General features: G+C 48.4%; 3 protein-coding genes across 3 annotated transcripts; 1 reads left to right on the forward strand and 2 right to left on the reverse strand.

Annotated features, from left to right (window-relative positions):
- The first annotated feature begins 282 nt into the window (after window positions 1-282).
- atoh1b (atonal bHLH transcription factor 1b) lies at window positions 283-1,374 on the forward strand. The gene has a single exon (XM_076997400.1). The coding sequence runs from the start codon at window positions 425-427 to the stop codon at window positions 1,196-1,198; it is 774 nt and encodes a 257-aa protein (XP_076853515.1). The 5' UTR covers window positions 283-424; the 3' UTR covers window positions 1,199-1,374.
- A 111-nt stretch (window positions 1,375-1,485) lies between these two features.
- dok3 (docking protein 3) lies at window positions 1,486-7,441 on the reverse strand. Its single transcript, XM_076986426.1, has 5 exons — window positions 7,231-7,441; window positions 5,661-5,960; window positions 4,706-4,808; window positions 3,844-4,013; window positions 1,486-2,924 (listed from the first exon to the last, which is right to left on the reverse strand). The coding sequence occupies exons 1-5, from the start codon at window positions 7,285-7,287 to the stop codon at window positions 2,001-2,003; spliced, it is 1,554 nt and encodes a 517-aa protein (XP_076842541.1). The 5' UTR covers window positions 7,288-7,441; the 3' UTR covers window positions 1,486-2,000.
- A 334-nt stretch (window positions 7,442-7,775) lies between these two features.
- On the reverse strand, window positions 7,776-13,696 carry ddx41 (DEAD (Asp-Glu-Ala-Asp) box polypeptide 41). Its single transcript, XM_076986425.1, has 17 exons — window positions 13,513-13,696; window positions 13,172-13,261; window positions 12,859-13,012; window positions 12,518-12,592; window positions 12,276-12,336; window positions 11,733-11,869; window positions 11,542-11,614; window positions 11,268-11,421; window positions 10,700-10,836; window positions 10,298-10,460; window positions 9,947-10,078; window positions 9,738-9,809; window positions 9,351-9,447; window positions 8,817-8,966; window positions 8,540-8,611; window positions 8,256-8,366; window positions 7,776-8,147 (listed from the first exon to the last, which is right to left on the reverse strand). The coding sequence occupies exons 1-17, from the start codon at window positions 13,537-13,539 to the stop codon at window positions 8,011-8,013; spliced, it is 1,842 nt and encodes a 613-aa protein (XP_076842540.1). The 5' UTR covers window positions 13,540-13,696; the 3' UTR covers window positions 7,776-8,010.
- Window positions 13,697-14,397: the final 701 nt, after the last annotated feature.

Consider the following 14,397-nt stretch of genomic DNA (forward strand, 5'->3'; position numbering starts at 1 on the left):
AGCCCTAAATTTAAATGAATGGAGACCTGTTTGATAATTTAACATGTTTAAACATCCATCACCAGAGAACTATTGTCATCCTACAGTGTCAAAAATACAAGTCCTCTTTTATTTCTAGGAGCAGGAGAACTTTCCTATTGGCTGCTGACTGTCCCAACAGCGGGGGGGGGGGGGGGGGGGGGGGGGGGGGGGGGGGGCAGGTACTAAAAAGGCAGTCAACGAACCTGAAGGGCTGGAAGCATCAAGAGTGGATTAATGCTGAATTGAGTTCAGCCTCACTTGGACACAACACCTATCCTAAACTATTCCTTTTTTTCTTTCACTCCGGCTACCCGTAGCTGACCTTGTGGAAAATAATCCAACTTTGAGGCCTGCGGTTAGTTTTCTTTTTGTGTGTGTGTGCGTGTGTGTGTGTTCTGTAGTGATGACAGCGAACACTAAACTTTTGAGTTGGTCCGAGGTGAGCATGCCCAAGCAGCCGGAGGACTTCAGCCTGGCCGAGCACGCGAGACTGAGCCGCAGAGACGCGCGAGGATGGCTGACCCCCGCGAGCCACGCGCTCTCGCACCCGGCCGCACGCGCGGGTCACTACGGGCACGCGCAGCTGGACGTCAAATACACGACTGGAAGTGATTCATCCGCAGTGACCGACACGGACGCCGAGAGTGTCCAAGAGCGCGCGGCGAAGCAGAAGCTGAGCGGCCCACAGAAGCACCGGCGAGTGGCCGCGAACGCGCGCGAGAGGAGGCGCATGCACGGGCTGAACCGCGCCTTCGACAAGCTGAGGAGCGTCATCCCCTCACTGGAGAACGAGAAGAAGCTCTCCAAGTACGACACGCTTCAGATGGCGCAGATCTACATCACGGAGCTGTCGGAGCTCCTGGACGGCGTCGTGCAGTCCGAGTGCAGAGGCCCGAGGAGCGCGTGCAGCCCGGGCAGCCACGCACTGAAGAGTCCGCACCGCGCCTTCCAGGCGGACCGGATCGTAAGGACCAGCATCACGTACGCGATGGAGACGCCCTGTCCACCTCCGGTCCGCCTCGTGCGAGACGCCACGGGCGCTGAAGGACACCTGCTCATTCTGTCGGCGCCCACGGGCAACTTTGAGGCGGGGAAGGAGGTGGTCGGGTCCAGCGCCAGTGATGGAGAGTCCTCACACTTCAGTGATGTGGAAGAGAGTCACCACGGAGGCCGATGAACTCAAGAGAAAGAAAACTTACAACTAGGAGCGCTCCCAAAATATCACCTACCTGTCTGTGTTTTAGTAGACATTTAAAGGACCAAATAGACGCAGTAGACGTTTTAGTAGCCTATTGGGGAAAAACTAAAATGAATGTGACCACAGAATGTTACTCTATAAGTTGAATTTTTTATCTCCACATCAGCCCTAGAGCTGCACTTTACTTACCGAACGCAGCCTGAGTTTTGATTTGACATCGCTGCATAACGCCACATGAATCAACTGCTATTTATGTGTATAAATTGTGCTTTTTTTATTCACTCAGAATTGTTTAATAAAACTTTAATTTAATAGTCATAAAGCATTTGCTGGTTTCTATGTTTCAGTCAATATTATCACCATTATCTAAATGCATTAAATCAGCTAAATATGTGCTTACTCAGTTTGTACCTTGTACAGATATTCACAGAAGTTTAAAGCATCACTTTAAACTGTAGAGGTCCAAAGTAGAGGCAGGTTAATTTCTCAAACGTTTCGTAACATTAATATTGCCTTAAACATATTAAAATGTGTTTTTATGCAATATTGAAAGGGTATTTTATATAAAGATATTTATATAATTTGAACTACAAGAAGCCAAGAATTTGAGGTATGTAAGAAATAAGACAGTTGTAAGCTGAAAAGGGTGCAAAAGTTCATTCAAACACATTTTTTTTTCCTTTTTCGCAGTTTTAAACTCGGTGCGCTTTGCACCTCACAATCTCTTAGTCTCACTGCCGGTTTTCTTAAAAAAAAAAAAGCCTTGTGTAAAAATGACAACTCAGCTCATTTCTGAATCCTGAGTCTCACTCTTATCCAAATCGGTCATCTGTGCGTCCAGTTTAGCTGAGCAATCAGCGCTCCACCCATAAGCCCTGGGGGGGAAAGGAGGTGGAACCCTGGCCTGGTCTTTGATGAGGAGGCTGGAGAGGATTTGTTTAAAGTCGACTGGGCTCCCGTAGGAGCAGGTAGCAGGCTGGTGGGTAGCTGTGGCCTGGCCGGGCTTGGTGTCCGGTCCGCTCTTGCACCTGAGGCCCGGCGAACACACCACGGTGCTGTACACACACTCCCCGCTGGCCCGCCTGGTCACGCCACCCTTGGTCCAGTTACAATAGAGTGCGTCAGTGTCCTCGTGGCTGGTGGACGTGACCGGATCCGTTGTCTCGCTCGACCGGTCTCGCCTCTGCTTGGTGCGGGCGGGACTGCGGGCGGGACTGCGGGCGGGACTGTGGGCGGGACTGTGGGCGGGACTGCGGGCGGGACTGCGGGCGGGCCCTGCACGTGGTGGGAAGACCTTCGTAGGTGCAAGTGTGGTCCTTGGCTTGGGCTGGGGCTTGATGGTGGTGTACAGAACTCCAGGGGGGCTGGTCGGGAGATCGCTCACGACAGGGTCGGGTCTCGCCTCGATGGGTTTGGCACAAGCTGGGAGAGCTGGAAGAGCGAGGTTTTTTCGCGAAACCACTGGGCGGGGCCTCTCCTGCAGGCCTCTGATTGGAGCACCGCTACTGCCCCTCCCTCGGTCATCAGGGCTGGGTGTCGGAGGGAGCTGCAACGAAGCGGAGGCTTTGGACAACAGGTCTTGGACACTCTGGTGCATGACAGCCTCCTCAATGGCCCTGTAGATCTGTGGCCCCTGATTGGACAGGAATGTGAAGCGGCCCTCCCCCGTTTGACAGCGTCGACCTGCCTCAATAGTCACCCCCTTCTATTAAAAGGCCAAGAATACACAGTGGTCACACAGTGAGAATGAGATACTCGACACGGTTTACATTAGCACCTCCACTGAAGATGAAAAATAAAAAATACAGTTTTTAAACTGCTTCATGGTGTGTGTGTGTGTGTGTATATGTATATATATATATATATATATATATATATATATATATATATATATATATATATATATATATACACACACACACACACACACACACACACACACACACACGTATACGTATATACACGTTTACGACGCAAAACCACTTAAGTCGAAACAAGGCTTTATACAGTAAATGGGAGATGTGTCGTAACCACAAAACATCGTAACTCGGAACTGACGTAACCTGAGGACCTCCTGTATAGGCTATTTAAAATGAAATCAATTTAAATACAATGAATATTTTCTGTGAATGACTTTCCTTAGAGCAAAATTGAAAATGCATATTTCTAATATATTTGGACACATGGAAGGTGAGATAAAAATAAAATAAAAAAAATTCCTATTCTAACTTGACAAAATAGTAATAAACAAAAGAAAAACAGCTTTCTGGTTTTAAGTCTGGACCTTTCCATGGTGGACATATGGCACAGAGGAGAGAAAACAGCTTCCTTTTTTGTTAAATCTAGATGAACTCAAGTATTTCCAAGAACCAAATGTCTTGTCAGATTTAGCAGAAAGGACAGTGTGTGTATATGAATCCAATCTTTAGGGTCATGTCAACCATACAGTGCTGTTTGCTTATCATCTAAGGGATAACTGAAGACATCCACCTCTAATACAAACATTACAGTACATTATACCATCTTTAAAACAAACAGAGTACACTTAGACTATCTTTAATACACACCATAGAGTTTCAAGGAGTTTCTTTCAACCATCTTCCTTTCCGTGGAACTTTGCCTACCTTGATCTGGCCAAACTTCCGGAGGAAGCGGTAGGGCCAGGAGTACACAGTTTGACCCGTCTTCGTGTCCAGCAGACACAGGGCCTCTTTCTCCGGGGATAACAGGTATGATCCAGATAAACGGCACCGCATCGCCTCCACAGAACTCTCTACGGTGACCCAGTAGTGGCCTGGTGGGAACAGAGAGGGTCATCACTACTGCTCTGAGAACCCATTCTTTGTAATGCAAAGGTTATCTTGGGGAAAGCAACAAACAACAAACAAACAAACAAACAAATCAGTGGATCCACAGAGCCATATTGAAACAGGGACACGAGTGCAAATGACGTATATTTTCCCGGCCAATCAGCTGGCTTTAGTCTGAAAAAACACGAACACAGCCGTCGACTTAGATTTAACTGATTGACATTCAAATGCGAAAGACAAAAGAATAATCCCTGATTTAATATCTGAACTGACAAGAGTTTATGGCATCACTCATGTGGTTCAGGAATGCATATGCAAATTGAAATATTACAACCTACGAGTAAAGAAAAAAATAGACTCATCGGCAGACATTTGTAGATAAAAAAATAGCCAGGCAGTGAAAAATATGTACATGATGTTATGACATATCCTCTTACAATACCAGGCGGTAATATATAGGTCCTAAACCCACAGAAGCCCATTATAGTCTGGAGGTCCTGTAGGTTATAAGGAAATTTTGTTCCTGAAATCCAGTCAGTGCTGTCATACAGTCACGGACCAGCACCGGATCTTCCCCTCCAAACTAATAAAACAGCAAAAACGGCAAAACAAATAAACAAACAGGAATCGGACACGAAGAGCAGGTGTGCAGTAAGGGGGCGTGGCCGCAATTCACCTGGGTTCCAGGTGGAGTAGAGATCGTTGCGAGCCATGGACATCGGCCCGGCGACATCATCCCTCCGCTGGGCGTCGCCCTCCTCGCCGCCTCCCACATTACTCTGGGAAACAGGAGAGGCGGTTACAAACGGTCTACGTGAGCAATTCCTCTTTTCTTTTTTTTTCCCCCCTTGCACGTCTCTGTTTTAATGATATCGGAGTTCTTTGAAGGCCAGCCAGAACAGGTCTTGCACAAGCACACCGCGAGATGCAAAGATGCGGTGTGGTTATCAGCACTTCCTCATTCGCTGGTTCAGTTAGAGCACAGGAACTCGACGCTTGCTCCCTTCTCAGGACCCCAGTTTCACTCAGCATTATACGAGCTGTAAACCCACCCACGCCTTCACTGACGGGATTCCCCCACCTCACCCCCCACCACACGCAATTGGTCTCACGCCTCTGAACGGCTCGAGTCATTAGTCTCAGGACCTGGATCAATGTATGTAAAGAATGTGCTGACACAGGAGCAGCTTTAGTGGCGAAGAGTAGTGGACGTGGGGGTAGTAACTGATTCCAGAACAGCAAAGCGTGTCTGAAATGCTTGGTGAATACCAAATACCGGTGTGTTAATTGAAAAAATGTAATGCATTCAAAATATTTATAAAATAAATCAAGAATGAATAATCCTTTTCAGCTTTTTAGGGTTCTTGCGTTCTGCATGTGATTCTAGAATTTTTCATGGGGCTCTAGATTATAATTGATCTAGATTCGAATAGACAAACCCCTCATTGGTTATATTACCAATAAAACTGTTAGATGGCATTATGACCATCATGACAGTATTCTCACAATCTGGCAGAGTGGATTTTAATGCTTTAATACTCCATGGAGTTTTACTCATTGGTATTCCATGCTTTGCTTTGTCACCCCCCCCCCTCCCCTTCCACCAAACCCCCCAGGGAGGGAGCCTGTACCTGAAAGGCCACCTGGCAGAGCCTGGGCACCCACCCGTCCAACACGGGCCCGGCCAGCGTGTAGGTGCGCTGGGCGGTGTTCAGGTAGAAGGCGGTGTGGTCAGTGGGGCAGGTCTCGCCCGGGGCAGGTGTGACGCTGAGGCAGTCGGCCAGGCGGATCACCCGCCTCTCCCCTTTCCGCATGGCCTTGGCGCCGGCCGCCAGCAAGCCCACGCCATCCCGCACGTCGTACAGCTCCAGCCGGGCGATGCCGGCCGCGCTGGCCTCGAACAGGATCACCCAGGTCTTCCTCCAGACCCTCTGGGGGAAACGCAAGCAGCAGCTCAGGTTAGCGTCAGGCGCCCGAGAAGACCCACGGCGGTATCCCCACAACCCGTCTTCTTCGTCTTCTCCGCAGGTCTCTGCTGATACCACTTTGAGGAGCAGCTGAGAAACGGGCCGGGCTGGGAAGGTCTCACATGCAAGATTCATGGGCTTTAAACAGCATCACGCAAATGGTGGCACCTCAGGTCCTTAAACAGCTGTGGCTTTTCCTGCTTCATCAATAATGCAGCGTGTTAATATTATCCCAGCGCACACAAGTTTCCACGGTTTGCTATGAATTATTTAGCAGTACTTTAATGTTGGTAGATTTGAGCAGTGGTTAAAAAAAAGACTTTCAACAAGAGCATGACAGACCACAAGATCTTTGTTTGCTGAGCTAATAAAAAGTACCACTCAAAAGGTTGAGGTTTGAGTACATCAACTGGAAATCAAGTACTTTCAAACAGCAGAAGCAGAATATGTAACTTTTGCTTAAAACTAATTGTTTGTAAATTTCACTAGTCACCTAAGACAAGTGGATCCAGCCGAAGAGGAAGTCAGATAAAAAAACGTGTAATCATTTTAAACTCTTAGGAAACCAGCACGTTATCTGATCACGCTGTTGTTAGTGCTGCTGAGAAGGGTCAAGGGTGACTGTGCCCTGGGAGCTCGTTGTAGGGCATTATTAAGTGAGTGAGATCACAATAAAACACACGAGGGAATATATACTAGACATTTGGGAGGAGGAAAAGCGAGGGTCCAGTCAGGGTGTGTGAGCTGGAGGGGGAGGATACAGGCGGTCTGAGAGGCAGGTTGTGCGGTGGCTACTGCTGTTGGTTATGGCGTTAACCCATAAGCCATGGTCTTTCACTCGAGTCTCGAGACGGCTGGATGTCTCTCCTCCTCAGCCGGGCCACCAGTGGAGCTTTACAGCTAGTCAGGGACTCCAAAGCTCATTAGGAAGATGACATTGGTGTACCGGTATTTTAAAGTTAAATAACGGGCAAATAAGTTTATCAATGAGAATTTGACCTAACGGCCTGAGCCGTCCAATTTAAAAATTTAAGGGACAGTGATTAAAGCAAATAATAAAGCAAAAATATCATTAACTGATACAAGAGAGAGACACAAACAGAAGACACATCAGATAAGACCAGGCTGATAGGGTCACACACACACACACACACATTATTTTGCCTACACTCTTATTATTCAAACACACACTGAAACAGTAGTTTAACTAAACAACTTCACTCATGAGGCTCACCTTTCCAAACTTGACGCCTTGTAATAACAAGCAACCTTCTTTTGCCACCACATCCATATCCCAGTTCACCTCTGGATCCCTCCGCTCCAGTGAAACCCTTCCTCAGGTCTGACGAGCGTGGCCAGAGACAGTTCTTGTGCGCGCACGGGCTTCAGCGCCCAACATACGGCTGACGGTGCGAACGACTGCGCAATCCACCAACCAGGAAGGCGTCGTAGTTAACTTCTTCCACTGCTCGCCGGTGCGTGTGGTTAAAGGGTTCTAAATTAGGCGCCACTATTTTTAACCCACTAAACTAATCTTGAGGGGTTTGAATTCAAGAGCAAACTAAAAAGGTCCGTTCGTAGAAAGCAGAACTACGGGTTATTTTCATTTTAATCACATCACGGATCAGTACCAGAACCCTGCAGAAGCGGTGCTTTTACAATGTCCTAAAATACCCCGAAGATGCATTCTGTCGCTCCTCATCAGAGTTGGGCTACGGTAAACAAAAGAACTTAAATTGTTACCAAGCTCTAATGTCTTTACAGATCGTTTCTAATAAATCAATCTTTATATTTTTATTACCACAAAAGAAATGAAAAAAGAGGAACAACTCAGACCCACGTTCTGAACACCAGGCAGATAAAAGGCAAACACTTGTAAGCATGATCCATTTAGTACAAGTCTGGATTTGGGAGTGTGGTGGTGGTGGTGGTTCTGTCCAGCATCCAAACACTCCCCAAATGGCACAGGGCAGCACAGAGAGCGGCGAGGGGGGGGGATGAGGGGGCAGGAGTCTCAAAAGTCCATAGAGCTGTTGGCCAGGCAGTCTCGCCGGCTGATGTTGGTGACCTGCTTGGTCTGCATGGCTTCCAGCTTGGGGCAGTCAGTGATGCGATGACCCAAACCGCCACAGAACGCACAGCCTCTCTCTCCTGGGGAGAGACGGGAGGGTTTGGTCAAGGAGACAGTGTGGAGCACGGCGAAGACGAGGACACGGACGGGTTGTAAAACGGGCAACGTCAGGTTGGGTGGACGCTCACCTCCGATGTCCAGCATGGCCTCGTCTCCCGTCTGCAGCACCTGCAACACGGGTGGAACTTTCTGCTTGGCCTCCACCAGCAAGGCCTTGAGGTCCATCAACACGGACTCCTCTGCAGGGTGGGGGAGAGAGGACGGTGTGTGGGGACTCAGACATCACACTTCAACAACACAACATCTACACAGGCCCCTGGTGCATTTTTCATACAGGGCTTCTAACATAAGCTGATGTTCTTTATAAAGTAGGAAGAGGATTAGCACATTTTTAATGCACTTTGGTTCTTACCGCAACCCTTATTGATGAAAGTCGTGGCTATACCAGTCTTGCCTGACCGACCTGTCCTACCGATTCTGTGGACTGTTGGAACAGACAGATGCATTAATGCAACCCTCATCTACAAACACACAAACACATAAATAACGAGGAAGCAAACGACTGACTAACGAGCTTATTCATTAACACGCTAATAAGAACGTAGACGATCCATCCATCACAATCCCCCAGCGAGTCATTGGTAGGCAAACGGGCCAATGGGGGGCAGCCAGGCCCCTCCCCCCCTCACCGTAGTTTTCGATCTCTTCGGGCATGTCGTAGTTGACGACGTGCTGGATGGCGGGGAAGTCTAAACCTTTGGAGGCCACGTCAGTGGCCACCAGAACATCCTTCTTGCCCTCCTTAAACGCCTCAATGGCTTTTGTTCGCTCCTCTTGGTCTGGGCAAAACAAAAAAAAAAAAAAAACAAAAAAGCACGTTTTAAGGTTTAGCTGTTGTGGAAGAATCTGCAGGAAAAGTGATGAACGTGGGAGAGATTAAAGGTAACGTCCCCGAATTGCTTTAACGGCCGCGGGGCCGGCTCTGAACTTTAATTAGAACATGACAGACAAACCAAAGGCCTTCCTACAGCGTGCTGGCTGGCTGGCATCGGTTTAATTTACATATAAATGAAAAACACTCCGTATCTGAGCTCGGGAGTGCGAGTCCAGAGCAGGCTGGTGTGTTTTCCTGCTTGACCACGCCTCTGTGAACACGGTGATTAAGAGAGCGGTGTTATCTGATTCCTGTCTCTCCCAGGGCGGGCTGGGGAGCGTAGAGGTACCTTTGCCTCCGTGGATGGCGACCGCCTCCACACCCTTCAGCAGCAGATACTCGTGTATCGCGTCCACGTCTGCTTTCTTCTCAGCAAATATCAACACCTAGGAGAGGGGGCGGAGTCAGTCATGCAGTAAAAGTTTGACTGTGTGGGCATCAGTGTATGTGCGACAGAGGTTAACCGGGAGGCTGACTGCACTACATTTTATATGATGTCCCTGCTCATTCACTCCTACTACGCTCACGTGGAGAGCTCCAGTCAGAGCTTCTGTGCACACACCGATGCTATTAGATTAAATGTTAGAGTCCACTGCAGGTTTGGAGAACAGGAGAGTGGAAAAATTCAGACGCTTTCTTTCAACGGCTGGGCGGAGTGAAGGTGCAGGCTACGTACTGGGGGTGAGGTCTTCTGTAAACACTCTAGAAGGTACACCATTTTGGCTTCCTCTTTGACATACTCCACTTCCTGTGAAAGGTGGGGAGGAAAAAAAATAAGAGTCTGTAAGGCTCCGTCCTGCTGAGAATAACCAAAGTCGTCCAACTCACAACCCATCATCCCCTTTACTCAACATCCCCTTTACCCCCCCCCCCCCCCCCCCCCACCTGAATGACGTCCAGGCTGGCTGCACCAGCTCTTCCCACGTTGATGGTGATGGGCTTAACCAGGGCACTCTTAGCAAAGTTCTGGATCTTCTTCGGCATGGTGGCGCTGAAGAGCAGCGTCTGTCTCTGGCCCTGAGGTGCAGATGCAGAAGCGTCTTTAGTGAACGCGTCCCCCTCAGAAACAACACCGCTTACGCCGCCTGCTCTCAAACAACAGCCCTTTTTTCTCTCCCCCCCACCAACAAATGGGAAATTTAATTTGAAACCAAAATCATCGTGTGAGCTTCCATGGTCGACACGAACGTAACTGAAGTATAATTGATGACGGATCGATCATTTGGGTTAAGTCACCTTAAAATAAGAGAAGATGGTTCTGATGTCCTCCTCGAAGCCCATGTCGATCATCCTGTCAGCCTCGTCCAGGGCCAGATAGCGGCAGATATCCAAACTCACCATCTTCTTATTCAGCAGGTCCATTAGCCGACCCGGCGTGGCCACCATCATGTGCACCCCGCTGCAGAGAGAGAGGCGTGACGCTCGACATTTTAAGAGGAACCGCACCGTGAAGAAGTGACGGCATCTGAACTTATGGGGTAACGTTACTCAGCAACCCTGCAGGTTCTTCTGCGGTGCACCAGAGTAAACGTGCGAAACGCTGCGTGTGGTAACGCGCCAAACTAAAACGGAAACCCGTTAGCGCCCGTCACGGGACACGTCCGCGCGAGAGGAAGACTGCGCTAGCGCGGGACTCACTGCTTGACCACCTCCATCTGCTCCTTGACGGACATGCCCCCGATGCAGAGGGCGGTGCGCAGCTGGGGGGCGCCCTCGTCCTCCAGCAGCTTGCAGTAGTACTCGATGATGCTGTGGGTCTGCCTCGCCAGCTCCCTCTGTGGGCACGCAGGGGAACAGCAAGCGCTCAGAGGGGCGTTCAAATGAGAAGAGGGTGGCCGTGAACGACCTGGTGCAGTATCTAAGCAGCTAGTCAGTAACGGGACGACTTGAGTAAACTGTGAAAGCAGAGACGCTAGACTTTAACTGCCGTTGCATAGTTTTTATTTAATACGTTATAAAAAACACAAATATTTTCACACTCTCGCTATACCACTCACGTTCCTTGCTCTGCTTCATCTAGGGAGAGGAATCTAAAGGCCATTTTTTACTTCGACCTCATTAACATAAACCCGATCGAGCACTGTAAACAGAGGAGAACCTCCCACAATGTAACGGCACCGCACACAGTTCTGCTGGAGCGCTGGTGCTGAGGAGGACCGTGTGAAGCAGCCGTGTGTGTGTGTGTGTGTGTGTGTGCAGTACGTACAGAAGGACAGATGATCAGCCCATACGGGCCCTCACGCTTGCAGAACGGCAGTCGCTTCTCCTGCTCCAGACAGAACATGACGATGGGCAGCGTGAACACCAGCGTCTTCCCCGAGCCCGTGAAGGCGATGCCGATCATGTCTCTGCCGGACAAGCTGCACGTGTGCAAAAAAAACGTCAGCAGGAGGACACGAGCGACGCTTCGGTAAGTCCACGCGGCGCAGAGACGGCAGCAGCGGATTGGTCAGGCCAGCGAGGGCCGACGCTGAACTCACATGGTGGGGATCCCCTGGATCTGAATGGGCGTCGGGTGCACGATTCCCTTCTTCTTCAGGCCTTTCAGAATCGCTACAAAAGACCGTTCGAAGAGGCCCACTTTAGAGACAAGGCAGAAACGAACTACAAACCTAAAACCACACACACACACACACACACGAAGGGGATGCGGTGGTAACAAGTTGTTTACCCTGAGGGAACTTCATCTCCCTGAAGCTCTTGACGGGTGGAGGGATCCCGTCTCCCTCCACCAGGATGTGGTATTTCTTCCGCACGCGCTCGTGTCTTGCCGACGGCATACTCAGAATGTAGCGGGGAGGCCTCCAGCTTTAGGGAAACGGAACAACAGCACCACTTCCAGCAGAACCACACAACACACAGGACTGTGCACCGGACCCTGCGGCTACTCAAACTACTCATGATGTACAACATGTGAAGGGCAGGGCTAAATTACACCTCCTCCCACAAAATTGCTCTAACTAATGACGGCCAGCAGGGGGAGATAAGCACTGAGCAAAATCAGTCATGCAAACTGTCATTCGGCTAGTCATCTTAGCATGCAGTAGTGCTCAAAAAGCACCACACACACACACACACTGTCACCATGGTACATCATATAGGCACAATGTGTAGCTTCTAGTGTACTACTCAGTGTTGAACAGTTAACAGAAGGACACACGTCTACCTGATAGTACCAAGTAAAATTGACATAAATGAGACAAGGACGCCTCACCTGGTCTTAATGGAGTCTTCATAGGTAATACCTTTAGCCATCTCCTTGACAGACATTAAGGCTGAAACAGACACACACACAGGCTCACTGGAACAGCCCACATTATAGTGAATGATTCAAGTTTAATGACGTGATGGCTACCTCATGGAGACCTCGAGTTTAACACCAAGACAAAGGACGCTTTTCTGCCCGAGGCAACGACACCGTCGAGGGGCACGAGGGTCCATGAGAGCTCCACTTACCTCTGCCTTCAGCCACACTTTCCAGAATCTTCTCCTCCTCCTTCAGCTGCTTCTCCTTGGCTGACTCCTTTCGTGCTGCAGAGGAAGACCATTTCAGACAGTGAGCATACACCGACCAAACGGCACGGATCACTGCACTGGGAGGGAGGCGTCGAGCATTTTGAAAACAACCTTCTAATGCCCTGCTAAGTTCATAGGGTTAGGGAAATATATCTCTATAGGGATTAGAGTCACACGGGACTACTGGAAAACGTCCCGGGTCTTGTTTTTGACACAGAAGCCGCGGGCTGCACCGGCTTTCACGTGGCCCAAAGGCAGGAGCTCGGGGGGTGAGGCCGTACCCTCCGCTTTCTCCTTGAGGTGCTGGTGCTGGTCCAGGAGGCTGACGTTGGAGCGGGGCCCGAGGCCGTCGTCCTCATCTCTCTGCTCCCCACCACTGTCCTTCTGGTCCTCGTCCGTCAGACCCTTCCCCCGCAGTCGCAGCAACTTCTGCAGCTGATGGCCAAACACAAACACACACATACAACACACACAATGAGAAATAACAGCCCAACATTATACACGTGTGTAATAAACTATAATAGGAAAAGCCAAATGTCGAAACTGGGGGACATTCGTGCCCTCAGAATTTCATAAAATCTGTACATAATTTACCATTTGCTGCTTCCTGATCTTGACGGGGACGTAAGGGACATAGTCGTCGTGTTCGGAGTCCTCATCAGACCTCTCGTCTGTGTGGCTGCGCTGCAAGGTACAACACAATAACACTGTCATTTACTAGCTAGACAAGCTCCTCTGTACACAAATTACCAACATATTCGCATTACAATACTAAAAAACTAGCTAACTGACGTAGTTATTATTTACACAAGCCCAATTATGAACTGCAAAGCTAGCTAGAACAGTTAGTAACAGTTAGTTACTGTTGGTAACTCGCCAGCTAGCGCGAGCTAACCTAGCAGTCGTTACACAAGCTAGGTAAACAATTAACTTACTTTATTCGGCCGGTTTTCGACGTCCATTGTGTGCCGAGAACAAGTGAAAATAAAACTGTACGTAATATCTGTATGAATATTTTTATATCAAGTTAAAGAAAGATCAGACATGTCCGCGAGACCGTTAGCTAGCTAGGGTAACTGTTTACAGAGCACGGAAACGAAGACGTACGTGTTACGTATCTACGGCGACAGCGGGAGGACAAACGAGCTTCGTGCGATTCGTCATTTCGTTATTTCCGTTCGAAAAATATTCACAATTTCGTGCAAAGGTTTAGTAAATATAACATTTGAAGTTTTAAAAGGGGCAACTTGCAGTAAGGCTGGAGAAGTTGCGTTTGGAACTTACGCCCATATAGTAATACAAAAATAAAAGGATTGTGTTCAAAATAGCCTACTACATACTACATACCTGCACTGATTGGGTGCCAAATCAGTGCGCTGTATGCAGTATGTGAAAGATACCCGGATGATATACTACTTATGACAAATATTCCAGTATGCCTCCATATCTATCTTTGGGTGCTTACCAACTGGGTACTAAAACTAGCTAGTTTCTGATTATGTAGTATATTTAAAAATGTAAAAGTATGCTAAAAAGTCCATAATACTGCCAGCCATTTTTAGCATGGTTTGTATACTATTGTCCATTAGGAAAGGAGATACATCAGGAAAAAATGGTGGACAATGACAAGTTTATCAACAAAGGTGGCAGGTGAAAATATATTTAAATTACTTAGATTTATTTTAATATAAGTACAATTATTAATGGTTAATAATTTAGTAAGAAAGCTACTTGTTAATCTGTCTAATTTAGCCAACTAGCTCAGTTTTTGACAGCTTTTTGAATGGCAGCTACATTTAGCTAACAGATTTTTAAATTAA

The sequence above is a fragment of the Brachyhypopomus gauderio genome, chromosome 2 (genome assembly GCF_052324685.1).
Source record: "Brachyhypopomus gauderio isolate BG-103 chromosome 2, BGAUD_0.2, whole genome shotgun sequence".
Classification (NCBI taxonomy): Eukaryota; Metazoa; Chordata; class Actinopteri; order Gymnotiformes; family Hypopomidae; genus Brachyhypopomus; species Brachyhypopomus gauderio.

Coding starts and splice junctions, on each gene's coding strand:
- dok3 (XM_076986426.1), bottom strand. CDS start 7,287: ATGGATGTGGTGGCAAAAGAAGGTTGCTTGTTATTACAAGGCGTCAAG. Junction 4,809..5,660: donor TCTGCCAGGTGGCCTTTCAG/GTACAGGCTCCC, acceptor CCTGTTTCCCAG/AGTAATGTGGGAGGCGGCGA. Junction 2,925..3,843: donor GGAAGTTTGGCCAGATCAAG/GTAGGCAAAGTT, acceptor GCCTTTTAATAG/AAGGGGGTGACTATTGAGGC.
- ddx41 (XM_076986425.1), bottom strand. CDS start 13,539: ATGGACGTCGAAAACCGGCCGAATAAA. Junction 10,461..10,699: donor CAGATGGAGGTGGTCAAGCA/GTGAGTCCCGCG, acceptor CTCTCTCTGCAG/CGGGGTGCACATGATGGTGG. Junction 10,079..10,297: donor CCATCTTCTCTTATTTTAAG/GTGACTTAACCC, acceptor TCTGCACCTCAG/GGCCAGAGACAGACGCTGCT.
- atoh1b (XM_076997400.1), top strand. CDS start 425: ATGACAGCGAACACTAAACTTTTGAGTTGGTCCGAGGTGAGCATGCCC.